This window comes from Salvia hispanica, chromosome 1 (genome assembly GCF_029641045.1).
Source record: "Salvia hispanica isolate PSC_SH4W2 chromosome 1, Shi_PSC_v1, whole genome shotgun sequence".
Taxonomy (NCBI): domain Eukaryota; kingdom Viridiplantae; phylum Streptophyta; class Magnoliopsida; order Lamiales; family Lamiaceae; genus Salvia; species Salvia hispanica.
The window spans coordinates 67,442,872-67,470,503 of NC_142692.1; the positions used below are offsets into that span (position 1 = coordinate 67,442,872).

The 27,632-nt window shown below is 33.0% G+C and overlaps 3 protein-coding genes and 1 pseudogene across 4 annotated transcripts; all 4 read left to right on the forward strand.

Moving 5' to 3' along the window:
• Positions 1-511: 511 nt before the first annotated feature.
• LOC125185624 (1,8-cineole synthase, chloroplastic-like) lies at positions 512-3,162 on the forward strand. Its single transcript, XM_048082181.2, has 7 exons — positions 512-752; positions 962-1,202; positions 1,284-1,650; positions 1,723-1,941; positions 2,015-2,153; positions 2,239-2,487; positions 2,607-3,162. Exons 1-7 carry the CDS (start codon positions 528-530, stop codon positions 2,904-2,906), a joined length of 1,740 nt encoding a protein of 579 aa, XP_047938138.2. The 5' UTR covers positions 512-527; the 3' UTR covers positions 2,907-3,162.
• A 10,267-nt stretch (positions 3,163-13,429) lies between these two features.
• LOC125185612 (1,8-cineole synthase, chloroplastic-like) lies at positions 13,430-15,767 on the forward strand. Its single transcript, XM_048082171.2, has 7 exons — positions 13,430-13,572; positions 13,652-13,907; positions 13,993-14,359; positions 14,426-14,644; positions 14,710-14,848; positions 14,932-15,180; positions 15,287-15,767. Exons 1-7 carry the CDS (start codon positions 13,441-13,443, stop codon positions 15,575-15,577), a joined length of 1,653 nt encoding a protein of 550 aa, XP_047938128.1. The 5' UTR covers positions 13,430-13,440; the 3' UTR covers positions 15,578-15,767.
• Positions 15,768-16,439: 672 nt separating this feature from the next.
• On the forward strand, positions 16,440-18,306 carry LOC125185603 (cineole synthase 1, chloroplastic-like; annotated as a pseudogene). Its single transcript, XR_016134352.1, has 4 exons — positions 16,440-16,446; positions 17,005-17,074; positions 17,250-17,526; positions 17,857-18,306. The product of XR_016134352.1 is annotated as a cineole synthase 1, chloroplastic-like (transcript).
• A 6,642-nt stretch (positions 18,307-24,948) lies between these two features.
• Positions 24,949-27,579, forward strand: LOC125222849 (cineole synthase 1, chloroplastic-like). The gene is made up of 7 exons (XM_048125691.2): positions 24,949-25,225; positions 25,300-25,546; positions 25,633-25,999; positions 26,070-26,288; positions 26,357-26,495; positions 26,582-26,830; positions 27,136-27,579. The coding sequence occupies exons 1-7, from the start codon at positions 24,992-24,994 to the stop codon at positions 27,424-27,426; spliced, it is 1,746 nt and encodes a 581-aa protein (XP_047981648.1). The 5' UTR covers positions 24,949-24,991; the 3' UTR covers positions 27,427-27,579.
• Positions 27,580-27,632: the final 53 nt, after the last annotated feature.

Sequence of the window (27,632 nt, forward strand, 5' to 3'; positions counted from 1 at the left end):
GCATCTCACTTATAATTGGTGGAAGCTACATTTACAAGTTACTCCCTCGTCTCCCATTAATTGTCCACTTTAGTTTCGGCACGGATTTTAAGAAATGTAAAGGAAAGTAGGTTAAAATGTTAGTGGAATATGAGTCTCACTTTTATTTATTAGTTTTATAATAAAATGTTAGTGGAATAAGTTAGTGAAATGTGGGGTATACTTACCATTTATGGTAAAAGTGAAAGACAATTAATGGGGGACGGACGAAAATGGCAAAAGTGTACAATTAATGGGAGACGGATTAATGGGAGACAGAGGAAGTAATTAAAATAGAAATATGCCAAATATCTGGTTTTTTAGCCTAACAATTTTGATGATCACATGTATACCAATTTTAATACCAATTACCAAGTTTGATAAAAATAGCTATCCGACCGAATATATGTCAAATATCTATAACATGACTCCCAACTCTCCACCCACTACCTTTATATAAACCACAGTGAAGAAAATCAAAGCAACAAATTAGAGTGGAGTTGGAATTGATGATGAATATGGCAATTCAGAAGCCAATAAACCATCTTTGTAAATACACACACACCAGTATTATTATGTGTTATAAAATGCCACGTGTCACTTTCATCGCTCGTCGACTTCCTGCATTAAGTGATCATCGTCTTCGTTGCATCCAAACGGGACGACGATCCGGTGGCTACCCTCCTTCCATTTGGGATTTCCGCTACATTCAAGCGCTAAACACTGAGTATGAGGTAAAGATATTGTATAAAAATATGCAACGTTACATACCTTATGTGAACATTATTCGTGATCATTTTAGGTCACATTTAGTATTATGCAGTATATATATGTTATATTTAATTTTATTTTAATAGTTTAAAAATTGTTCTGTCCACTACCAATATAGTGACGATGGTTAACGATGCAGATTTTAATGCAAAATTGAATTCTATTATTACAGGAAGAGAGGCAGCAAGAAATGGTAGGAACTCCGATTGAGCAGGTGAAGATGCTGCTGCTAAAGGACCAACGTTTGGAGCTGATCGATGACCTTCGGAGGCTGGGCATATCTTGTCATTTTCGACACGAAATCGATCAAATATTGAAGGCAAAATATTTAAACAAAGATCATGAAAGAGATTTGTACTCAAAATCTCTCAGATTCAGACTCCTCAGACAATATGGCTTCACCATCTCTCAAGGTCTCTACCTTTCTTTTTACTTAGTTTATTAATAATGTTTTTCATTAATGGTGAAACTAATCCAACGAAAAATGTATGCAGAAGTGTTTGATTGTTTCAAGAATGACAAGGCTACTGATTTCGATACCAAAGGATTGTTACAACTCTACGAAGCTTCGTTTCTAGCAACACATGGAGAAGAAACGCTAGAAATTGCTAGAGAATTTGCTGCTAAATCTCTGCATAAAAGAGTAGTTGATCATGAAATTGATGACATTCATCTCTTATCATCAGTAGAAGCTGCATTTGAGTTCCCTTCTCATTGGATGGTTCAAATGCCAAACGCGAAATCCTTCATCGATGCTTACAGAAGGAGGCCGGACATGAATCCAGATGTGCTAGAGCTAGCCATGTTCGACATAAACAATGTTCAAGCACAATTTCTAGAAGAACTCAAGGAGACATCTAGGTGAAATATATAATATAGTGACAATGAATTCATTTTCTTGATTGAAATAATAGTACTTATTCTTGATGATAGGTGGTGGGAGAGTACTGGACTTGCTCAAGAGCTTCCCTTCATAAGAGATAGATTAGTGGAATGCTACTATTGGACCATTGGAGTCGTTGAACGTCGTGAACATGGATTCGAGAGGATAACGATCACTAAAATATTGGCTCTTATTACAGCTATAGACGATATCTATGATGTTTATGGCACTCTTGAAGAGCTCCAACTATTCACAGATGCTATTCGAAGGTTAGTACAATAATAATTATACAATTTTATCAACTATAGTACTATATGTTAATTTTGTGTAAATTTTGGCCAGATGGGATATTGAATCAATTGACAAACTTCCTCCTTATATGAAAATGTGTTATCTTGCACTATATAACTTTGTGAATGAGATGGCTTACTTTACTCTCAAGGATAAAGGCTTCAACTCCATCCCATTTCTACGGAAAACGGTAACACTTAAAAACTTGTGTACCATTTACTTGGAACATTATGTGTATTCTTTAATTAGGGAAATGCCAATGAAATTTTTGGCAGTGGTTAGATTTGGTTGAGAGGTATTTTAAAGAGGCTAATTGGTACCACAAAGGATATAAACCTAGCTTGGAAGAATACATCAACAATGCTTGGATATCAATAGGAGGTGTCCCCATTCTATCCCACCTTTTTTTCTTGCTAACGGATTCGATTGAGGAGGAGGCTGCTGAGAGCGCGCACAAATACCATGATATTATTCGTGCATCGTGTACGATTACAAGGCTAGCTGACGATATGGGAACATCGCTGGTACGCGGCGTGATAAATGCATTAATTAGACTTTTAAATTAATTGTGCATGCCTTACATTCATTAAATAAAAACTTCTAAACTTTTTAGGCTAATTAGTTTGGGTGTTGTTAACCCTAGGATGAGGTGGAGAGAGGCGACGTGCCAAAATCAGTGCAGTGTTACATGAACGAGAACAATGCTTCGGAACAAGAGGCGCGAGAGCATGTTCGATCACTCATAGAGCAGACATGGAAGACGATGAATAAGGAAATGATGGAATCTCCATTTTCCACATGTTTCGTAGAAGTTTGTGCTAATCTTGCTAGAACGGCACAGCATATATACCAGAAGGAATCTGATGGATTTGGAATGCAACACTCATTGGTTAACAAACAGCTCAGAAGATTGCTATTCGAACCTTATGAATCAAAGATCTGATATGCATGCGAACACTCTTCTGTCTTGAACAATCAATAAGAAGGAAAATATATAATGCTAGTATAATTTTATTTTGATATAATTTTGTTGTGTATTAAGCCATATTCAATGGTAAGATCGATAATGTTACATTATTGTTAAATTTGATCCGGTTTTGAATTCTCAATTTAAATTATTTTTTCACAAAACATATTGTATCAAATTAGAAGCAATATTATGAGGATTGTAACAATATTCTAAATGCATTTGTTAAAATGAAATAAAATTTATATTACTAACATTTTCTTACATGTCAATATGTTTGTTATGTCATCACACTAGTTGTAAAATATTGAGTCAGAGTAAAAGCTCGGTTGTCACATTCTACCTCTTACAAAACTTTCCTCCCAAAATTTAGCGTGCTTTGCTCCCTATGCAAACAACTTGGTGGTAACGCTTTGTGATAGACTATTGGTCCTATTTAGTAGTACTATTCCTTTCATTCCAAATAGTGGAGTCATTTTGCTATTTTGATACGTTACATAGTATAGTAGTGGAGTCATTTTCCTTTTTAGTAAAAGTCAACACATTTCTTTTCACTTAATTTTCTGATGCAGATGAAGCAGAAACGTACGGAGAATGAGTGGACTGGTAGATAAAGAACTCAAACTTATTGAGAACTTCGGAGTATAAAAACTCAATAGAAAATTATATATTCAAAGTCTGTCTTTAAAGATCAACTATGAGGTCTTTATATTGGCAAAGGGAAATTCTAAACTTATGAAAAATAAAACTAAAAGGAAAATAACTAATAGGAAAATAAGCAAAATAAGATAACCTAATTTGTTGAAGGAATAACAATTACTTTTAATATTTTTCCATCTACTAATTATATTAACTAGGAAATAAATAAAACATAAAATATAACTTGCTTAACCTCCAAAACTCAATGTAAAATTATATATTCAAAGTCTATCTTTAAAGATCAACAATGAGGCCTTTATATGTATAGGCAAAGGGAAATCCTAAACTTATGGAAATAAAACTAGAATGAAAATAACTAAAAGGAAATATAGGAAAACCTAATTTGTAGAAGGAACAATTACTTTTAATATTTTTCCATCTACTAATTATATTAACTAGAAAATAAATAAAACCTAAAATATAACTTGCTTAACCTCCAAGTCTTATATTCTATATCTGCATCATTTTCCCTCTCTCTTATTTTATTCTATCTTCATCTCTCTATGTACTCTTTTTCATTTCCTACTTTACTTATTTTTTACTTAACTCACTTAACATAATTCTTCATAATCTTCATACCGGAAAGAAATGTCTCTATTACTATGGAACGGGGGAGTATAAATTACTATGGCCTATTTTAGTAGTACTACAAAATAAACAACTTGGTGGTAATGCTAAGTAATACCTAGACTATTAGTACTACAAAATTACGTACTGTACTATTACAAAATTACTATATATAGTATGTCTAGTAGTGCAAAATTACAACATTGTTGTAGAAGCTGGCCAGCTAGTGTATACAGTTAACACACATTTTAAAACGCATTAATAATAAATTAATTATTTGAGAAATTCAGGCCAACCTTGCACGAGGCTAAGTTGCTAGCCCAAACACCAGTGGAAATCGAGAAAGACTTTCTGAATAACAGATGCATAATGCGTAAAATATATAGATGCTCATATAAATGGAAAAATCGAGTGTAACGTAAGAAATATTCTGAATTTTACACTATTTATTTAAATTTATTTAAATTTATTGAAATGTGTTACGTTCATTTTAATTTTACAAATTTTAAATTAGATCCTTTGACATGCCAAATATGCGGCGTATATAACTTAGAAGTTAGAACGGTAATTTTTTTAACTATTGTGGACTAACCCAAATTTTGATGGGATGATTTGATTGACATCCCCGTAACATTAGGTTAAAGTTGTTGAATATAGCAATTATTTACTCCCTCCTTCCATAAAATAGTCTAATTTGTGAACGGCACTAGCTTTAATGAGAAATTGATAAAATAAGAAAGAGAAAGAGAAAAGGTGGGTAAAATATGAGAGGGGAAAAAGTTAGAGATAAGAAGAAAAAAATGGATAAAGTGTGAGAAAAAAATTTCATTTTAAAATGAGACTATCTTTCCTGTACGCCCTAAAATAGTAAAATGAGACCATTTTTCCATCGACAAAAGGAACATAATTTATGGGGCAAAATGGAAAAATAGCATGCTATTAATGATCTACTACTCTGTATAATAATGAGTCCCCTAGCTAATGGGGCAAAAATAGTACTATTGCTAATATGCACCTTAGAGTTGAGACCTATAAATATACATGCATGCTAACACAAAATCAACAAAGTAAAGAGGCATCAATTGAGCAAAAGATGTCAAGTATTATAATGCAATTTAAGATTCCTAGAGACACCAATGAGATCCAAAATGGAAGAAGAAGTGGAGGCTACAAGCCTACTCTTTGGGATTTCAACTCCATTCAATCGTTCCAATTTGAGCATAAGGTAACTAAATATACCATTGATTCTCACGATTTTTGATTATATAGTATTGCATCTTATGTTACATTACAAATGCATGTAGCAAGAGAAGCACATCGAAAAGGTGGCGACTCTGATTGAGCTGGTGAAGAAGTTGTTGCTGCAGGAGCAACATTTAGAGCTGATCGATGACCTACGTAGGTATTGGGAGGAATGGCCTAATTCTGAGGCGCAGCGGATAAACAAACCTCCCCAATTGCAAGAATATAATAGGAGCATTATAAAATAGCACCTAATGTGGACGAATCAATAATATGATAATGTGAAGAGATAATAGAAAATATCAACACCAAGATTTTACGTGGAAAACTCTCTTTAATGTGAAGAAATAAAAACCACGAGACCCACTGGTCTACCAAATCCACTATCACCAAGAGAGAATACAACTAAGAAGTTTACAATGATATATAATCCTTAACAACACAAAGGCACTAGATAATCAATACAACTTCAAAATAGATGAAATAAACATCTCAATAAACTGCAGTCCCGGTCAGAAATTCGTAACTAAAGATCTAACCGTTCAAAATTTGGACCTCCGATCAAGACAAAATCTGAGACTGCGCTGTGCAGAACTTGGAGAACACTCTTTTCCCCCTTCTTTCCTTCTATACATTTCTCTCTCTCTCTCTCTCTCTCTCTCTCTTCTCTCAATGTTAGCGGCTCCTACACTCTTGGTAGGTATTTAAAATTTCTCCATTGACCTATTTAAGTAAATAAATAGGCCAATAATATATGGGTCTTTTTTTCACAAGTTGGGAGCCTTAACCCAACAAATCTCCCCCCTCACAACTATGTGGAGGATCTTGTCATTCCGGCAAGAGAACAACAAACTTCAAACTTGCATCTCGGAAAAATCTTTGGCATCATATCAGCCCTATTATCATCCGTACGAACCTTCTCAAGTTCGATCAACTTTTCATCAAGCACATCATGTATCCAATGATACTTCACATCAATATATTTAGATTTGGAATGAAAAGTAGGATGCTTTGCAAGATGTATTACACTTTGACTATCACAAAGAAAGGCATACCTTTCTTGAGAGTAACCAAGTTCTTTCAAGAACCTCTTCAAAAATAACTCTTTGCATGCTTCCGTAGCTGCAACAAACTCAGCTTCTGTTGTCGACAAGCAACACCTTTTTGCAATTTAGATTGCCAAGAAACAACTCCTCCTGCAAAAGTATTCAAGAACCCTGAAGTAGACCTTAAGGTATCAACATCTCTAGCGAGATCATAATCTTTATAACCGGTGACAATAGGTTTCCCACCTCCAAACAAAGCTTTAAACCTGAAGTACCACAAAGATATCTCAAAATCCACTTTATTGCATTCCCATGCTCTCTCCTTGGATTGGAGAGAAATCTGCTCACTACACCAACTGCATGAGCTAATTCGGGTCTTGAACAAACCATAGCATACATCAAACTACCAACAACAGAAGAATAAGAACATTACTCATTTCTTTCTTTTCTTCATCAGTGGAGGGACGCTGTCTGCTACTCAACTTCATATGTGTCGCCAATGGAGAGCTAACTGGCTTAGCCATCTCCATTCGAAATCTCTCAAGCACTTTTTCAATGTACCTTTATTGTGACAGCCACAATTTCCTTTCTTTTCTGTCTCTAGATATGCTTATCCCAAGCATTTTCTTCGCTGGCCGCAAATCTTTCATTTCAAAGAACTTGCTCAACTCTTGCTTCAACTGGTGAATAATGGAAACACTTTGACCAACAATAAGCATATCATCAACATAAATCAATAGGATAATAAAATCATCAGGGAAGAATTTTTGGACAAACACACAATGGTCATAACTAGTCTTCGTGTAGCCTTGTTGCCTCATCATAGACTCAAATTTCTTGTACCATTGTCTTAAAGCTTGCTTCAAACCTTACAAGCTCTTTTTCAACTTGCACACACAATCCTCTTTGACTTTCACCTTAAACCCTTTCGGTTGCTCCATGTAAGTTTCTTCAATCAAATCACCATGAAGAAATGCAGTCTTCACATCCATTAGTAGTGGAGTCATTTCTTTTTTTAGTAAAAGCGAACACATTTCTTCTCACTTACTTTTCCCTCTTTTTTTACTTTATTCTCTCATCATCGCTCTACCATTTTTCATTTCCTACTTTATCCATTACTTACTTAACTCACTTAACATAGTTTTTCTTAATCTTCATACTAAAAATAATGTTTCCACTACCATAAAACAGAGGGAGTATAAAATTACTATGACCTATTTTAGTAGTACTGGTACAAAATAAACAACTTGGTGGTAAGGCTAAGTGATAGACAGACTATTAGTACTACAAAATTACTGCGGTCTGTTTAGTACATACTTTACTATTACAAAGTTACTAGTGCCACATTTTAAAACGCAATTCTAATAAATTAATTATTTGAGAAATATAGCCCAACCTACATTTTAAAACGCATTAATAATAAATTAATTATTTGAGAAATTTAGCCCAACCTACATTTTTAAACGCATTAATAATAAATTAATTATTTGAGAAATTTAGCCCAACAACCTTGCATGATGCAAAGATTATATCCATCAGCAACCTCCACTCCACTCAACTCAACTCTAATCAATTTTTTAATAAAATATTCATTTATCTTTCGTCAACTTACACGACTCTCAACTTATAGTAATTTCTACTCCCATTAGTGACCTTAACCCGCACTTAATTAAATATTTTCTTTTTCAAATATTCTTACTAAATATAAAAAAAACAAATTATTTTATTTAAAATTTATAGTATATAATTGCTAAATATTCATATAATTAAATTATAGCATAATATTACATAAAATGAAAGAAATGTTATACGGTAATATCAAAATTAGAAATGAATTAAATTAAAAGCTAAAAATAAAAAATTAGAAATGAAGTAAATTACAAATTACTCTCTCCGTCCCAGTTTTATAGTCACATTTTGCCATAAAAGTTCGTCCCACATTTATAGTCACATTTAGAATTTTCCATATTTGGATATAAAATTTTACCCATTATTCACTAAAATTACACTCAAATGTCATTATCAACATAAAAATAAACCAAAATAAAAAATAAAAAACCAAAAAGTCAACAAGGGATCCACCTTCAACCAACTCACTTAATTTATTACACACTCTTTCATCTCACTTCATTTATTACATACTTCATCATCTCACTCTTCCATCTCACTTCATTTATTACACACTCCACCATCTCACTTCATTAATTACACACTCCACCAATTCCTTAAAACTCGTGTCCTAACTAAATGTGACTATAAATGTGGGACGAAGGGAGTAAAAGTTAAAAATAAAAAGACAACTAATCCAATAAAAAAAAAAAACCATTTACCTTAACAACCACTAATACGACGCCACGTGTTTAAGCCCCTCACTTTCCTTGGGGTCGGCTGACACACTCTTTTGGATGAGGGTCACGAACAACTATTTACATTTCCAATTATTTTTTTGACCAAATGTCGTTTGTCTTTTGCGTGTGTCCCTCTATGAGAGTCGCCACCAATGACGACGGATCCAGAAAATTAAGCTCGTGGGATCAGATGCTTATAAGAATAATTATACTCCCTTTGTCTCACGTTACTTGAGTCATTTCTTTTTGCACTCGTTTTGAAAAAATAATAATAAAGAGTTAAAATGGAGAGAAAAAAAGTAATAGAGAGAATAATATAAAGAAAAATCTTAACTATATTTTTTTTTTTTACTTTATTTTCTCTTCACTTTAATTATTTATTATTATTTTTTTAAAACGAGTGCAAAAAAGAAGTGACTCAATTAACGTGGGACGGAGGAGTATATTTTATTAAAATAATTATTTTATTTTAAATAAAATAATTAAATATTTCATACGTCCCCGATTAATTGTCACTTTTTTTCTATTTCTTCCGTTCCTCAATAATTGTCACACTTCATTTTTACCATAAATGATAAGTTTGTCTCACATTCCACTAACTCACTTCACTCACATTTTATTATAAAACCAACATAAAAGAGTGAGTCTTACATTCCTCTAACTTTTTCAACCAACTTTTCTTTACATTTCTTAAAACATGTGCTCGTTCAAAAAGTGACAATTAATCGGGGTCTGAGTAATTATTTAAAAAATATATATCATTGACTTGTTTAGCAAATGCTCGTACTTTTAATTAATGAAAATTCCGAGTATTTTTTTCATTACTTTTATTCTGATTATCTTTGTTACTATTTTCAGCGTATGATATAATTCTATTTGTAAATATTATTATTAATCCTGTTAACTAAATATGAAAATAAATTCAAAAACCTAAAAAAGCAATGAACATCATTAAGCAACTCAAGCTAATTAAATAATATTAATCAAATTTAAAGTAGAAAAATTTAAACATAAATATTACTACTAAAAACATCCAAAAGCAAAAAGAATTCTTCGATCTAGTTTAAATACTACGAATATATTAAAGAATTATATTTGTTATCTTTTGAAAATAAATTCAAACGAACGCCACCACCTCTTTCTCCTCCAACACTCTTACACAGTTCATCCATTCTTTTTCAAAATTCTGTTGCCAAAACAAACTTGACTCTTACGAAATTCAAACTTTGCCGTTTTATTCCTTCACTTGGGATCTACTCCCGAAAATCCTTTTTTGTCTTTCTTTTTTTATTTCTTTACTTTTGCAAGTTTATTTTCTTGTTAATTTCTCTTCGGAGTCGGAGCTACTGTGGGGTCGGAAGTGAGGCTTCCGTGGGGCGCCGAACATATATTTAGAGTTTTTTGGTGTAAACATGAACTCGCGGTGGGGTCGGCCGACCCCGCCCGACCCACCTGGGTCCATCTCTGGTCACCGCAGTTGATAGTCTAAGAGCAACCACAATAGACCGAACTAGCCAGCGGACTAGCACTAGAAATAGCAAAAAACACTTCCTGCCACGACATTAGGACTAGTCACTTCACTGCCACATTACTATGACATCCCATTGTACAATAGTGGACTAACACTAGGACTAGCACTAGGACATCCCAACAAATAAATTCACAAATTCACACAAATACGGAATTAACTAATAAAAAACTCATCCCCACCATTTGGGGCATCATCCACGACAGTTGGGGCATTAGTCCGGTCATCCCGGCAGGATTCCCGACCATCCCACCACTCACGGGGAACGTCTGGGTTTGCAATTCGCTCGTGGCTAGAGAGTCGTTGTCGTGCTCCATTTATCTTGAATAGAAATGAGAGTAGAGAGAGAGAAACTTGTTAATACAAGTGGTGCAAATGAAAATGAACCGCAACGAGCCATATATATAGAGTTTTGTAATAAAAAATTGAAAAATCGCTAGTACGTGCGCTAGTCCATCGGGAGCCCACAATAGCGAACTAGCGCACGGACCAACGCACGTACTAGCGACATATGCGATGTACGAGAGGTCGTCCGTCGCGCTAGTACATCAACTGCTAGTTTGTCGCAATAGTGGACTAGCGGGTGGACTAGCGGCTAGTCCGCGCACTACAGGAGCGGACCTACATGGAGGTTTAGGGGTCCCATGGAACCCCCAACAATTTCAAGTATTAGTGTATGTTTTATATTCATAGGTATAGTAAGATAACCTAGCGCAGATGGTAAGGTCCCTCACCTAGCATCTCTTCCGCCTGAGTTCGAATCTCATCTAGCTTGTTTTAGCTTTTTACCATTTTCAATTGTATTTATACTATTTTTTTTTCTTATATCAATTATACACAAAAAAATTCATGTTTTATGTACTTCATTAATTAATCTATTCAAAATTAATCATTTCAAATTTTCTTTTAGCTAGTATTTTTTGGTGATGTTTTTTTAAAAAAAATTCTATAACTATTATACACAATAATTTTCATGTTATATACTGCATTACTTAACTTATTTCAAATTTTATTCATAATTAATATATTAAATATATACATATATCTAGTTTCTATATCATCTAATTAAATATATCTCATTACTCATTTCCATCCCATCGTAATAATATCGCAACTTTCGGCTACAACGACATCAAATAATACCTTACAATTGTTATCGGAAAATTGGACCCCCAACTTCAAAATCCTGCATCCGCCACTGGCGCGCTAGTCCATTATTGTGGATGCTCTAAGTTGCTAACCCAAACACAAGTGCCAGAGATCGAGAAAGACTTTCTGAATGACAGATGCATAATGCGTAAAATATGGATGCTCATATAAATGGAAAAATCCGGTGTAACGTAAGAAAATTCTGAATTTTACACTATTTATTTAAATTTATTGAAATGTGTTACGTTCATTTTAATTGTATAAATTTTAAATTAGATCTTTGACATGCTAAACATGCAGCATATCTAACATAGAAGTTAGAACGGTACTCCCAAAATTGAGATAATTTTTTTAACTATTGTGTAATTATATTTTTTTTTCTGTTTTTTAAGCAATTGAAACTCTGCTGAAATATTTTTATTAAAAATAATTACTTCTAAAATATTATGCAATGCTGGGTCCTCTTCTATTACTTATAGCATCATAATATAAAAATAAGATCAAATCTACATCCTTAGATTTTAAAATGAGTGGATGAGATTAAACCTTATGAATGTCAATAAATAGTAGACAAAATATCAACAAAGAGGTAAGATCATCATTCTGTTATCATATTATAATTTTCGTGTTTTTTATTTATATCAACATAGTGTATTACAAATATCAACACAATGACATAAATATTTCAACACAAGTACACGAAAATATCTTCACAGTTTTATTGAGATTATACAAGGTTTTATTGAGATTTTACATGCATTATATTGAAATTTTTTTGATGTATTTGTTGATAAAAATCTGCATATCAACATATACAAAAATTGAAATAAAAATTATCAAATTTCATCATCCGAACGTCGCCGGAACATATGCAATTGAAATCTTATTAGAATCCTTATAAAAGTACCTTTAATTCGATATATTTTTTGCGAAAAAATAATTTAAATCGAGAGAGTTACGTAAATTTAAAGTTTGAGGATAATTTTAATAAGAGAGAATTGATATTAATACCTTTTAATTTTATTTAATAATTATTTAACTTTAAAATATAATCCACTGCATTATATCAACCACTAGATCTCCTAATCTAATGTTTAAGAACTTGTCTTAATTTTGGATTAGTAATTAGTTAACAATTGATTACATCTCATGCATATAAAGATATTTGAAATTAAACAAAATATCTAGTATAAAGTATTTAAACTAGATCTGCTAATGGCGGATCTAGGGCGTGCGGCTAATTTCCCCTTATCTGGACGTAAAACTCTCATGAATGCCCCTTTCATTTGGCTCCGACGTCGCCCCAAAGACCGAAAAATTAGTCATGTCCGACCTAAACCAAGTTAGTAATATATATTCCATCCCTTCCACTTTCGAATCCAATCTGCCACTACCTGGAAGACTGTTGGCTATGTTTTAAAGCTTCAAATCACTATTATTAAATATCACACTTCAAAAATAAAAAAATCTGGATATGCAACTTGTATGTTAAACCATTCGACAACCTACATACGACTTTATTATTTACATCTTTAATTTATTTTTGTGTATATTTGTATTATCTTAAAGATAGGATTCTTTAGAATTGTGTATATTTGTATATCTTAGATAGGATCCTTTAGAATTAAAAATATACGAAGTACATTTTAGCTTAGCTTTTAGTTTATCCTGTCATTGTTGAATGTATAGCAATTGATTGTAATATTTTCAGTATTTGGAAAATGATTTCGCATGACTATTTACAAGTGGACTTTCAAAATATGCTATTAATGATCTACTACTATGTATAATAATGAGTCCCGCTAATTGGGGCAAAAATAGTACTATTGCTAACATGCACCTTCGAGTTGAGCCCTATATATACACAAACATGCATGCTAACACAAAATAAACAAAATCAACAAAGTGAAGAGGCATCAATTGAGCAAAAGATGTCAAGTATTATAATGCAATTTAAGAATCCTAGAGACACCAATGAGATCCAAAATGGAAGAAGAAGTGGAGGCTACAAGCCTACTCTTTGGGATTTCAACTCCATTCAATCGTTCGAATTTGAGCCTAAGGTAACTAAATATACCATTGATTCTCACGATTTTTTATATAATAGTACATCATCTTATGCTAAATTACAAATGCATGTAGCAAGAGAAGCACATCGAAAAGGCGGCTACTCTGATTGAGCTGGTGAAGAAGTTGTTGCTGCAGGAGCAACGTCTAGAGCTGATCGATGACCTACGTAGGCTTGGTATATCTTGTCATTTCCGACATGAAATCGACCAAATATTAAAGTCGGAATATTTGAAGTTGGAAGTTATTAATGAGACAGATGAAAGGGATTTGTACTCCACAGCTCTGAGATTCAGACTCCTCAGACAATACGGCTTCAACGTCTCTCAAGGTCTCTATACCTATTAATTCTTGTAGTATTTATAAAATATTTATCTAATTGATGGTGAAACTAATTAAATCTAAGATGAATACAGATGTGTTTGATTGCTTCAAGAATGACAAGGCTACTGATTTCGATACCAAAGGATTGTTACAACTCTACGAAGCTTCATTCCTAGCAACACAAGGCGAAGAAACCCTAGAAATTGCTAAACAATTTGCTACTAAATCTCTGCATAAAAGAGTGGTTGATCATGAAATTGATGACATTAATCTCTTATCATCAGTGAAAACTGCATTGGAATTCCCTTTTCATTGGAGGGTTCAAATGCCGAATGCGAAAGCATTCATCGATGCTTACAAGAAGAGACCAAACATGAATCCAACTGTGCTAGAGCTAGCCATGTTGGACTTAAGAATTGTTCAAGCACAATTTCTAGGAGAACTCAAAGAGACCTCTAGGTGAAATTAAATAGTATATTATTAATTTATTTTATTGATTGATGAAATTCTTGTTCTTGATGATAGGTGGTGGGAGAGCACTGGACTTGCTCAAGAGCTTCCCTTCATAAGAAATAGAATAGTGGAATGCTACTATTGGACGACTGGAGTCGTTGAACGTCGTGAACATGGATTCGAGAGGAGAATGATCACCAAAATATTTGCTCTTGTTACAGCTATAGATGATATCTATGATGTTTATGGTACTCTTGAAGAGCTCCAACTATTCACAGATGCTATTCGAAGGTTAGTACAATAATCATAATATTTTATTGCTTATAATACATTAATTGTGTATCTATTTTGGTCAGATGGGATATTGAATCAATTGACAAACTTCCTCATTATATGAAAGTTTGTTATCTTGCAATATTCAACTTTGTGAATGAGATGGCTTACTATACTCTCAAGGATAAAGGCTTCAACTCTATCCCATTTCTACGCAAAGCGGTAAATCTATAAAACTTATGTGTACATACTTGTAATATAAGTACATTTGTTAGATAGGAAGTTGTTAATGAATATATTGGCAGTGGGATGATTTGGTTGAGGCATATTTGATAGAGGCAAATTGGTACCACAAGGGGTATAAACCTAGCTTGGAAGAATACATCAACAATGCTTGGATATCAATAGGAGGTCTCCCCATCCTATCCCACCTTTTCTTCCGGTTAACGGATTCGATAGAAGAGGAGGCTGTTAAGAGCATGCATAAATACCATGATATTGTTCGTCTACTATGTACTATTGGAAGGCTCGCTGACGACATGGGAACATCACTGGTATATATGTGACATTGCACGATACATATATATATATAGGGGTGCGTTATATTGACTAATTAAGTATTTCGACTAATTAATTTGAGGTGTTGTTAACCTCAATTAGGATGAGGTGAAGAGAGGCGACGTGCCAAAAGCAGTCCAGTGTTACATGAATGAGAACAACACTTCGGAAGAAGAGGCGCGAACGCATGTTCGATCAATCATAGAGCAGACATGGAAGATGATGAATAAGGAAATGATGGAATCTCCATTTTCAACATGTTTTGTAGAAGTTTGTGCTAATCTTGCTAGAATGGGACAGCATATATACCAGAAGGAATCTGATGGATTCGGAATGCAACACTCGGTGGTTAACAAACAGCTCAGAAGCTTGCTGTTCGAACCCTATGAATAAAAGATCAAATACTGTACTGCAGATGCATGCAAAGGCACTGTCTTGAGACCTAATCTGAAGAAGAAGATCATAAAGAAAAAAATATATATGATATATTTTAATTATAATAACAATAATCTTGTTGTGTTGTGAGTTCATAAATGTATTCTGTTTGTACTACACCATGGTCAATGGATATAAAAGTTATATACACTATTGTTAAATATGTTTTCGGTTTTGATAATTATATTACACTATTGTTTATAAGTTGGTTAAGATTGAAGAGAAGGTTTAATAGTGGAATTGTACATTCGCCTTGAAATTACCATTGTCGTGCATGCGGATTTGGTGATATCTCGAGCGCAAATCCAGTTTTGTGCAAAAAACGGGCCGATCCCAATTCAACCCAACCCAACAGATCAAAGAAGTTGATCTAAACGCGTTAGGTTTGGAGATTATGTTTCATGATAAGGAAAGATCTTCAAGAGATACTAGCAAGACATCTATTTGATTCATAGTTAGGTTTTTTTTCTTTATCTTCTCGGATTTTCTTTGTTAGTTCTTTTCCGAGTCGTAATAGGAGAATTGAACCGCATATAGTTATAGAATTTTTAAAAATTGATTATAACACTAGATTGAGTTGTATTACAACAAAAATCAATCTTGTTGCCGAACCACAGAACCACATCCAAAGGTCATATTTAGAGAACATGTAGGTCATTCTTAGTCTGTTTTAGGTCATGATAGTAAGTATGACATAAAATTATCTAAATATGACATCCGTATTTTTCAAATCCGAATTTTATAAGCATGATTTAAAACAAACTAAGCATGACCTAAAACAAACTAACAATGTCTTAATATGACCTAAAACAAGTTAACCATGACAGGTTCAACAGTTCGGTCTTTAAAATTGGTTCGACATTGATTATAACACTAGATTGGTGATGCATAAATATGCCTAATGTTTGGTATATATGGACCAGCCCAACACTCTCCCACCACCTATCATAAAGAATAAGTATTATTTCGATCAAGAAATGGATTAATTATCAATATATTTTCCATTCCAAATGGTTTGAAAATGGGATATTAAATGCAACCGAAATTGCCCCAGCCATGTGGCCTTTTTTGCAAACGGCCAAAATTGAAAATTGAGACTAAATTTTATTGACAGACAAAGTAATAGATGAATATTTTCATATAAATTTAGGTGCATTATACATTGCTCCCATCACCCATGCTTTTGTCTGTTTGAATCGGAATAAATATGTTTTCAAACTTTCTCTTTAAAATTCGAAGTGTATGTTCCTGGGCAGATAAAATCAGTACATCTTCAGAGCCATTGGTAAAGGGAAAGCAGCTACAACAATGCTTTCCAGAGTGAACCTATAAGTCTCTAACTCCATTCATACAACTCAACTCCAAAGTGTTTGTTCTTACTACAGCCCTAGACGATATCTATGATGTTTATGGCACACTGGAGGAGCTCCAACTATTCACAGATGCTATTCGAAGGTTAGAATATTATCTTTAATTCGAACAATACCGAATTATAATATTAAAGGTGCATTTATTTTGGTCAGATGGGATATTGAATCAATTGACAAACTTCCTCCTTATATGAAAGTTTGTTATCTTGCACTATACAACTTTGTGAATGAGATGGGTTACTATACTCTCAAGGATAAAGGCATAGTTGGTTGAGGCATATTTGAAGATGGGGTGATTTGGTTGAGGCATATTTGATAGAGGCTACTTGGTACCACAAGGGGTATAAACCTAGCTTGGAAGAATACATCAACAATGCTTGGATATCACTTGGTGGTCTCCCCATCCTATCCCACCTTTTCTTCCCGCTAACGGATTCGATAGAAGAGGAGGCTGTTAAGAGCATGCATAAATACCATGATATTGTTCATCTACTATGTACTATTGGAAGGCTCGTTGACGACATGGGAACATCACTGGTATATATGTGGCACGATATATATATATATATATATATATATATATATATATATATATATATATATATATATATACAGGGGTGCGTTATATTGCTAACTTTTTAAGTTGCTAACTCAGTGTATTAAAAATGTTAACACGATGACATTATAATATCAACACATAATGTCAACAGAATACACACAAAATTCTGTGTTTACATTTTAATGTCATCGTGTTGACATTTTTAATACACTGCATTAATGAGTTAGCAGAGTTAGTAACTTTAATACACTGCGTTGATGATCAAGTATTTCGGCTAATTAATTTGAGGTGTTGTTAACCTAATTTAGGATGAGGTGAAGAGAGGCGACGTGCCAAAAGGTTACATGAATGAGAACAATGCTTCGGAACAAGAGGCAAGAAAGCATATTCGATCACTCATAGAGCAGACATGGAAGATGATGAATAAGGAAATGATGGATTCTCCATTTTCAATATATTTTGTAGAAGTTTGTGCTAATGTTACTAGAATGACACAACTTATATACCAGAAGGAATCGGATGGATTCGGAATGCAACACTCATTGGTTAACAAGAATATCAGAAGCTTGCTGTTCGAACCCTATGAATAGAAGAAGAAGGAGATCATGAAGAAAGAAAATATATGATATATTTTAATTAAAATAACAATAATCTTGTTGTGTTGTAAGTTCATAAATATATTCTGTTTGTACTACACCATGGTCAATGGATATAAAAGTTATATACACTATTGTTAAAATATGTTTCGGTTTTGATAATCATATTACGACACCGGAGAGGCACGCTATACTTGTTTATAAGTTGGTTAAGATTGCAAAGAAGGTTTACTAGTGGAATTGTACATTCGCCTTGAAAATACCGTTGTCGTGCATGCAGATTTGGTGATATCTCGAGCGCAAATCCAGTTTTGTGCAAAAAAGGGCCGATCCCAACCCAACACAACAGATTAAAGAAGTTGATCTAAACTTGTTAGATTTGGAGATTATGTTAAAGATCTTCATGAGATACTAGCTTAGATATCTATTTGAGTCATAGTTAAGTTTTTTTATCTTTATCTTCTCGGATTTTCATTATTAGTTTTTTCCCGAGTCGTAATAGGTGAATTGAACCGCATATAGTTATACAATTTTTATAGATATAGATTCGTGATGCATAAATATGCCTAATGTTTGGTATATATGGACCAGCCCAACACTCTCCCACCACCCATCATAAAGAATAAGTATTATTCGAACAAGAAATGAATTAATTATCAATATATTTTCCATTCCAAATGGTTTGAAAATGGGATATTAAATCACGTTGTTTCAATTTTTCTCACTCATTTCACCTATGCAATTCAAGTAAAATCATTGTGATTTGCAGCCGAAATTGCCCCAGCCATGTGGCTATTTTTGGCGAACGTCCAAAATTGAAAAATGAGACTAGATTTTATGAAACAAAGTAATAGATGAATATTTTCATATATAAATTTAGGTGCATTATACATTGCTCACATGCTTTTGTCTATTTGAATTGGAATAAATATGTTTTCAGACTTTCTCTTTAAAATTCGAATTGTATGTTCCTGCGCAGATAAAATCAGTACATCTTCAGAGCCAATTGGTACAGGTAAAGCAGCTACAACAATGCTTCCAGAGTGAACCTATAAAATCTCTATCTCCATTCATAGAACTCAACTCAACCTTAAATCTACAACAAGCGATAAATTAAAATCCATATATAATCTCTGAAACTCGCTTTTTATTAATTAATAGGGGCGGAATTTCCTCGCAGCTCGCTTTTTATTAATTAATTTAATCATCAATGAAATACTGATAGGCAACTAGGGTGGTTTCAAAAATATGATGCATATAAAAAAGATGACAACAAGATAGAATTCAATTTTAAAATTCCTTTTAAAAAAATGCTAAATTTTAGAATTTATTTTTTTATAAAAGAATTGCCAACATAAACTAGTCATATATGAATATTGTTGTACTGTTGGTTTATATTTTTTTGTATTTATTCGAATTTTAGTTATTATTTGTTATATATCCAGATGTTGGATTATTATTTTATTAGTATTGAATTATTTAAAATCATAAATAAATTAGGATTAAAATGAAACATCAGTTTCGGTTCCAAACCAGAACCGACCGGTTCTTAACCGGCCGGTTCCAAACCATAACCGATCGATTCCGGTCCCGATTCTGGTTCTAGGATTTTTGAAAATTTGAAATCGGTTAACCGGTCAACCGGTCTGATTAAAACCGGAACAGGCCGAATAAGGAGGCTTGATTTTGAGCTTGATTTGAAATAATTAGTATTCAATAAAAAAAATTTAATTACTTTTTTTTAAATATGTAGATATATAATTTGAAATTTGAATATTTTCTTAAATTTTATTTTAAGTTAATTAATATTTTCAATATGAATTATCTAAATATTTTACTATACATTTGTCAATATTCTAGTACAGTCTAGTACAAACGCCATATTGACAAACACTGTTTGCCCCCTTGTCTAGGGAACTATGCCCTCTTGTCTAGGGAACTAGCACATATGCCATATTACAAAAACTCATCGGAGTACTATGATGAGTTACGTTGTTGTCACACTGTTTAAATACTCCCTTCGTCTCACTTGGAACATTTGTGAATCGACACAGGATTTTATATAGTATTGTTTTGTGAGTTAATGAAGAGAGAGTAAAGTAAGAGAGATGAAAAAGTAAAATAATTGTTTTCATTTTAAGAAACGTTTCATTTTTAATGGGACAATAAAAAAGGAAAACGCTTCATTTTTAATGAGACAGGCAGAGTATAATTTCCACTTGAACTTAATTTTTGGGTCTATTCTGTTCGGGTTGCAAATTATATTCCGGCTAATCGGTTTTATTATCAGATTACAAATACTCTATTCTACTCAAACCGTAAAGATTTGGGTTTGTGGCTAGCCCAACCAAATAATGGGATTGCTATTAGATTGATGAAACTTAGTCATATTATAAGATGTAGAATATTTAGTTATGATAGTTTTGAAGTATATACTTAAATAACATGATTAATTACGAATTTAAGTTTAGTATAAATAAAATAAAATATAAACATATTTCAAGAAATTTTAAAATATACGTATATAAGATACTCCCTCCGTGCCCCATTAAGAGTCACATTTTTCCATTTCGGTCCGTCCCCAATTAAGAGTCACACTTCATTTTTACCATAAATGGTAAGTAGGTCCCACATTCCACTAACTCACTTCACTCACATTTTATTATAAAATCAATATAAAAGGTGGGTCCCACATTCCACTAACTTTTTCAACCAACTTTTCTTTACATTTCTTAAAACCCGTGCCCGGTCAAACTGTGACTCCTAATCGGGGACGGAGGGAGTAAAATATTTGTATTAGCAAATTTGAATTTTCTTATTTATTTATTTATTATATTGATAAAAATCTAGCAAATATGTTTCTCTAAAAGTATAAAATTGAAGGTTATTTTTATTTATTTATATTATAAAAGTCATCAATGAAGTGTCGATTTAGGTGTCAAATAGACGAAACAATAGACAATAGTTACACTACCGAGCCAGTCCATCGTGTTCTAAATTAACCTTACTCCGTATTTTCAAATCTATACTATGAACTAAAATACCTCTATAATGAACTACACGTTTTGTTTTCTAATTATGCATTTAAAATTCGTTATACATTGATATCACTCAAGATGTGATCAATTGCTGACTATAAATGGATGCAGTTGAAGCCTTTATCGAGCAGTGGCGGACGGAGAAAAAATTCTTAGCAGGGATATTTCACTATATATATGAAAAAATAATACTATTAACTATGATCCATTTAAGATGATTCATTTTTTTGGGACGCTCACTTAAAGTGACACATTATTTTCTATTAGAAACATCATCATCTATATTTTTTTTTTCTTTATTTAAACCTCAAAAACACTATATAAAATCCCACGTCTGATAAAAACTTTTGCTTTAAGTAGGACAAAGGAAGTATATCATACAAAAAATTAGCGCACTTCATGTTATATTTATATATATATTTTCACTAAAGCGATGAATATTGAATTCTACGTATTCTCGCGTTTTGAATTACACTTTTTAAAGAGAGTAAATATTATTTGTATCAACTTCAAAATATTTAACTTGAACAACTTAAATACTAATCTAGCATAAAAAAATTTAACCCCAACATTTTTAAAGGCAAGAAAAACAATCATAAATTTAATTACTAGTAAAAATCACATAACTTTATAAGGATTTATACTATTACACATCAAATGCATAGTTTTTTTATATTATTTTATTCTAAAATTTTCATAATAAAGTAAATATAAAGAAGAAAAAGTTGAACTTATAAATTAAAATTGCGCGTGATAAATTTTACTGATACGTGGGAATAAGTTCAAGCCACTAAATTTACCTTTTTTGGGCGACCCCAATTGCTTTCTTCTATATAATCAATTAATATTATTTTTTAATATCACATTATGGATTTTTAGTGAATTAACTACTTATAAAATTAATACTGTATTGGATTAATTAATATTATTTTTTAATATCACATTATGGATTTTTAGTGAATTAACTACTTATAAAATTAATACTGTATTTTTTAAAAAAGTGAGATTATATTGGTAAAGTCAATAGACGTACAGGCACAACATTCAGTAAAGCAACTGTTCTACTGTACTTATTAAATTAGTAGTATAATATAATAATTCTAGAGCAAAGGTCAGAGTTAGTCTTTAACATGACTATTTTATCTCTTTGGTCCTAAATTTTATCTTTTAGATTTTTTGGTTTTGTACATATTGAAATTTGATTATTTTGGTCCTCCGTTAATAGTTCCGTTAAAAACTAACAGTCAACCCGATTTTGACCAAATTAAACTCTTAATTCTGATTTTTAATTTACTACTCCCTCCGTCCCGCTGAAGATGATATGTTTTCCTTTTTACTTTGTCCCAACTAAGATGACACATTTCCTTTTTTGGAAACTCTCTCTTCAATTAATATACTCAACCACTTTTTCTCACCCCTATTTAAATATTCATCTTTCTTTCTCTCTACTTTAATACTTTCACCCACATTTTCTCTCTCCAATTAAACACATTAACCAATAACTCCTAAAATCCCGTGACGGCTAAGGAATGTGTCATCTTAGCCGGGACGGAGGGAGTAACTTATATTTAAAAAAACTCTCAATTATAAAATAATTTGGATATTAATTAGTGAATTAGAAATCAGAATTAAGAGTTTAATTTGGTCAAAATCGGGTTGACCGTTAGTTTTTAACGGGATTATTGACGGAGACCAAAATGATCAAATTTCCATATGTGCAGGACCAAAAAATCCAAAAGATAAAGCTTAGGAAAAAAAAATAAAATGGTCATATGTTCAGTACCAATTTTGGCTTTTACTCATAATTCTATATTAATTGTCAGCTTCTTCTTTCATGTATTTCAGACGTTGAGCGGCATTTCTCATTATTTTCTTCTGTAAAATTTTCATTTCTTGATTCACTTCAGGTCTTCAGCCCCTTTCTACCATTAATTTTTTGTTGATTTAGTCTTTAAGGGCACTATCTTGGCAAGGACTGAAGCTTGCTTTAGAAATTTTGAAAAAAATTTGAAGTAGAAAATAGAAAGAAATTTTTTCGTTGGCACGTGCTTAAGCCCTCCCTTGCCCTTTACTGTGTCCATCAAGTCCTCACTGTGGGTTCGAGCTCACATCCGTGCTCTTGAGCAATAGCACGGATGTGGATGCTCTTAGCCCCTTGTTCCTTTAACTTATGTCCACCTACTAAAAGAACTTAGAATGCTTATACTTTTAGCAATTAATCCTACTTTGTTAGTGTTTTGAAAGTGATGTCACGCGAATTTAACATGCCCACGCGGGGGCAAAAATAGTAACATCAGTGGTGGAGCCACGGTGGGGCCAGGGGGGCCCTTAGCCATTTGAACATTTAGTATATACTCCCTCCGTCCCCCATTAAGAGTCAAACTTTTCCATTTCGGTCCGTCCCCAATTAAGAGTCATACTTCATTTTTACCATAAATAGTAAGTAGGTCCCACATTCCACTAACTCACTTCACTCACATTTTATTATAAAACTAATATAAAAAGGTGGGTCCCACATTCCACTAACTTTTCAACCAACTTTTCTTTCCATTTCTTAAAATTCGTGTCCGGTCAAACTGTGACTCCTAATCGGAGACGGAGGGAGTATTATATATGTATGCGGCATTTATCACATCAGGAGTTAGCGCAGCTGGTGTGAATACGGGTCATTCATCCGCGAGATACCAAGTTTGATTCCTGTTGCTACATTCATTCATTCACTTAACTGATATCTTACCCATTCTTATATATTTTTTTTCCAGATTTTCTGGTATTAGTAGATAATAATTACTCCCTGATTTTTTTTCATATCCATTTAGAGTATTTATTGATTTTCTCACATTACTATTTTTATTGATTTTCTCTCTAGTAATTTTGTATATACGATTCCAATTTGTGTTCATAAAGAATGATATTTATTATTTAAAAATAAAAGTATTTCGATACACATAAATATATAATATTAATTACAATATAATATTAGTAAAATTAATATCAATGCAATGTCCTACAAAATATATTCATAATTTTCTTATTATCTATTTCTCACGCACAACTTTTTCTATAGCTTATGTTCGAGTTGTTCCGAACACTGAACATACTAAATAAATTTTAATACTTCCTCCATTCACGAAAAAAGTCTCATTTTGCTATTTTGTAATGTCCACAAAACATAGTTCCATTTATAAAATTAGAAAATTTTCCTCTCATACTTTACCTCTTTTTCTTTCTATCTCTCTTACTTTATCCACATTTTTATACATTCTCTCTCTTATGTTACCACTTTATCATTAAAATTTGTGTCGTCTATAAATGAGACTATTTTTTGTGGACGGAGGGGTAGTTGTTTGGGCCCCCCATCATTGAGAGTCTGGCTCCGCCACCAAGTAACATGCACCTTCTAAGTAGAGAAGTATGAGAACTATTTATATATATAACCAAACCCAAACATAATTATATTATTAATAATCGCTTGAATTTTCTATGCCGGCGTTCAAAATATACAATTAATATATCTAACATAAACTTAAGTGTAAGTTGAAATTAAGCATGATATTTTTAATAGTGTTTGAATAGTATGAAATTAATAAAGGGGCGAAAGTTGAAATTGAGCACAAATTAGATAGTGTTTGTGAATATGGCGTATTCAGAAGCGACAACACAATAACTAGTTCCCTAAATAAGAGGGCAAAAATAGTACTAACATATAACTTGAGTGTTGAGACCTATAAATATACATGCAACATAACACAAAATAAATCAAAGCAACAAATTAAAGTTAAGAAGAAATCAATTATATTGAGCACAAGATGTCAAGTATTATTGTGCAATTTGCGATTCCTAGGGACACTAGTTTTATTTCTAAGGTATCTTCAAAACGACGTTGTTTCACTGCTGCAACCTCAGCCACTTCCCGAGACGGTCAGCATTCCCGTTGCTCGTTGCAAGTGGGTAATGAGATCGAAACTGAACGACGAACTGGAGGCTACCAGCCTACTCTTTGGGATTACGACTCTATTCAATCGTTCAGATTTGAGTGTAAGGTAACTAAATATACGATGGATTCTCATGATTTCGAATTCTATAGCATCTTATATTACATTACAAATGCCTGTAGGAAGAGAAGCAACTTGAAAAGGCGGCGACTCTGATTGAGAAGGTAAAGAGATTGTTGCTGCAGGAACAACGTTTGGAGCTGATCGATGATCTAAGAAGGCTCGGTATATCTTGTCATTTTAGAAACGAAATCGATCAAGTATTAAACACCAAATATTTGGAGAAGAATGAGTTAGATGAAAGGGAATTGTACTCAACATCTCTCAGATTCAGACTACTCAGACAATACGGCTTCAACGTCTCTCAAGGTCTCTATACCTAATTAATTCTAGTAGTAGTTAATAAATATTTATATAATTGATGGTGAAACTAATCAAATGAAAAATGAATGCAGATGTGTTTGATTGTTTCAAGCATGACAAGGCTACTGATTTCGATACCAAAGGATTGCTACAACTCTATGAAGCTTCGTTCCTAGCAACACATGGCGAAGAATTGCTAGAAATTGCTAGAGAATTTGCTGCTAAATCTCTGCATAAACGAGTAGTTGATCATGAAATTGATGATATTCATCTCTTAGCATCAGTGAAAGCTGCATTGGAATTCCCTTCTCATTGGATGGTTCAAATGCCAAATGCGAAAGCATTCATCGATGCTTACAAGAAGAGACCAGACATGAATCCAATTGTGCTAGAGCTCGCCATATTGGACTTAGGAATTGTTCAAGCACAATTTCTAGGAGAACTCAAAGAGAGCTCTAGGTGAAATTATATAAATATAGTACTATTAATTTATTTTATTAATTGATGCAATTCTTATTCTTGATGATAGGTGGTGGGAGAGTACAGGGCTTGCTCTAGACCTTCCCTTTATTAGAGATAGAATAGTTGAAAGCTACTATTGGGCAACGGGAACCCTCGAACGCCGGGAACATGGATCTGCGAGGATTCTGTTAACCAAAGTGTTTGTTCTTACTACAGCCCTAGACGATATCTATGATGTTTATGGCACACTGGAGGAGCTCCAACTATTCACAGATGCTATTCGAAGGTTAGAATATTATCTTTAATTCGAACAATACCGAATTATAATATTAAAGGTGCATTTATTTTGGTCAGATGGGATGTTGAATCAATTGACAAACTTCCTCCTTACATGAAAGTGTTTTATCTTGCACTACATAATTTTGTGAATGAGATGGCTTACTATACTCTCAAGGATAAAGACTTCAACTCCATCCGATTTCTACGCAAAGCGGTAAATCTATAAAACTTATTTGTGCATATACTTGAAATATATAAGTACATTTATTAGTTAGAAGTTGTTAATGAATATTTTGGCAGTGGGGTGATTTGGTTGAGGCACATATGATAGAGGCTACTTGGTACCACAAGGGGTATAAACCTAGCTTGGAAGAATACATCAACAATGCTTGGATATCACTTGGTGGTCTCCCCATCCTATCCCACCTTTTCTTCCCGCTAACGGAATCGATAGAAGAGGAGGCTGTTAAGAGCATGCATAAATACCATGATATTGTTCGTCTACTATGTACTATTGGAAGGCTCGTTGACGACATGGGAACATCACTGGTATATATGTGGCATTGCACGATATATATATATAGGGGTGTGTTATATTGCTAACTTTTTAAGTTTCTAACTCATCAACACAGTGTATTAAAAATGTTAACACGGTGACATTATAATATCAACACATAATGTCAACAGAGTGCATTGAAATGTCAACAAAATTCTGTGCTTACATTTTGATGTCATCGTGTTGACATTTTTAATACACTACGTTAATGAGTTAGCAGGGTTAGCAACTTTACTACACTGCGTTGATGATCAAGTATTTCGGCTAATTAATTTGAGGTGTTGTTAACCTAAATTAGGATGAGGTGAAGAGAGGCGACGTGCCAAAAGCAGTCCAGTGTTACATGAATGAGAACAATGCTTCGGAAGAAGAGGCAAGAAAGCATATCCGATCACTCATAGAGCAGACATGGAAGATGATGAATAAGGAAATGATGGATTCTCCATTTTCAATATATTTTGTAGAAGTTTGTGCTAATGTTACTAGAATGACACAACTTATATACCAGAAGGAATCGGATGGATTCGGAATGCAACACTCACTGGTTAACAAGAATATCAGAAGCTTGCTGTTTGAACCCTATGAATAGAAGAAGAAGGAGATCATGAAGAAAGAAAAAATATATGATATATTTTAATTAAAATAACAATAATCTTGTTGTGTTGTAAGTTCATAAATATATTCTGTTTGTACTACACCATGGTCAATGGATATAAAAGTTATATACACTATTGTTAAAATATGTTTCGGTTTTGATAATCATATTACGACACCGGAGAGGCACGCTTTACTTGA

Bases quoted from the DNA above. Each gene is read 5' to 3' on its own strand.
- LOC125222849 (XM_048125691.2), top strand. From the start codon at position 24,992: ATGTCAAGTATTATTGTGCAATTTGCGATTCCTAGGGACACTAGTTTT. The intron at 25,226-25,299 runs GTAACTAAATAT...AAATGCCTGTAG, and splicing joins CGTTCAGATTTGAGTGTAAG to GAAGAGAAGCAACTTGAAAA. The intron at 26,831-27,135 runs GTATATATGTGG...AACCTAAATTAG, and splicing joins ACGACATGGGAACATCACTG to GATGAGGTGAAGAGAGGCGA.
- LOC125185624 (XM_048082181.2), top strand. From the start codon at position 528: ATGATGAATATGGCAATTCAGAAGCCAATAAACCATCTTTGTAAATAC. The intron at 1,203-1,283 runs GTCTCTACCTTT...AAATGTATGCAG, and splicing joins TGGCTTCACCATCTCTCAAG to AAGTGTTTGATTGTTTCAAG. The intron at 1,651-1,722 runs GTGAAATATATA...TCTTGATGATAG, and splicing joins GAACTCAAGGAGACATCTAG to GTGGTGGGAGAGTACTGGAC.
- LOC125185612 (XM_048082171.2), top strand. From the start codon at position 13,441: ATGTCAAGTATTATAATGCAATTTAAGAATCCTAGAGACACCAATGAG. The intron at 14,645-14,709 runs GTTAGTACAATA...TATTTTGGTCAG, and splicing joins TTCACAGATGCTATTCGAAG to ATGGGATATTGAATCAATTG. The intron at 14,849-14,931 runs GTAAATCTATAA...ATATATTGGCAG, and splicing joins TCCCATTTCTACGCAAAGCG to TGGGATGATTTGGTTGAGGC.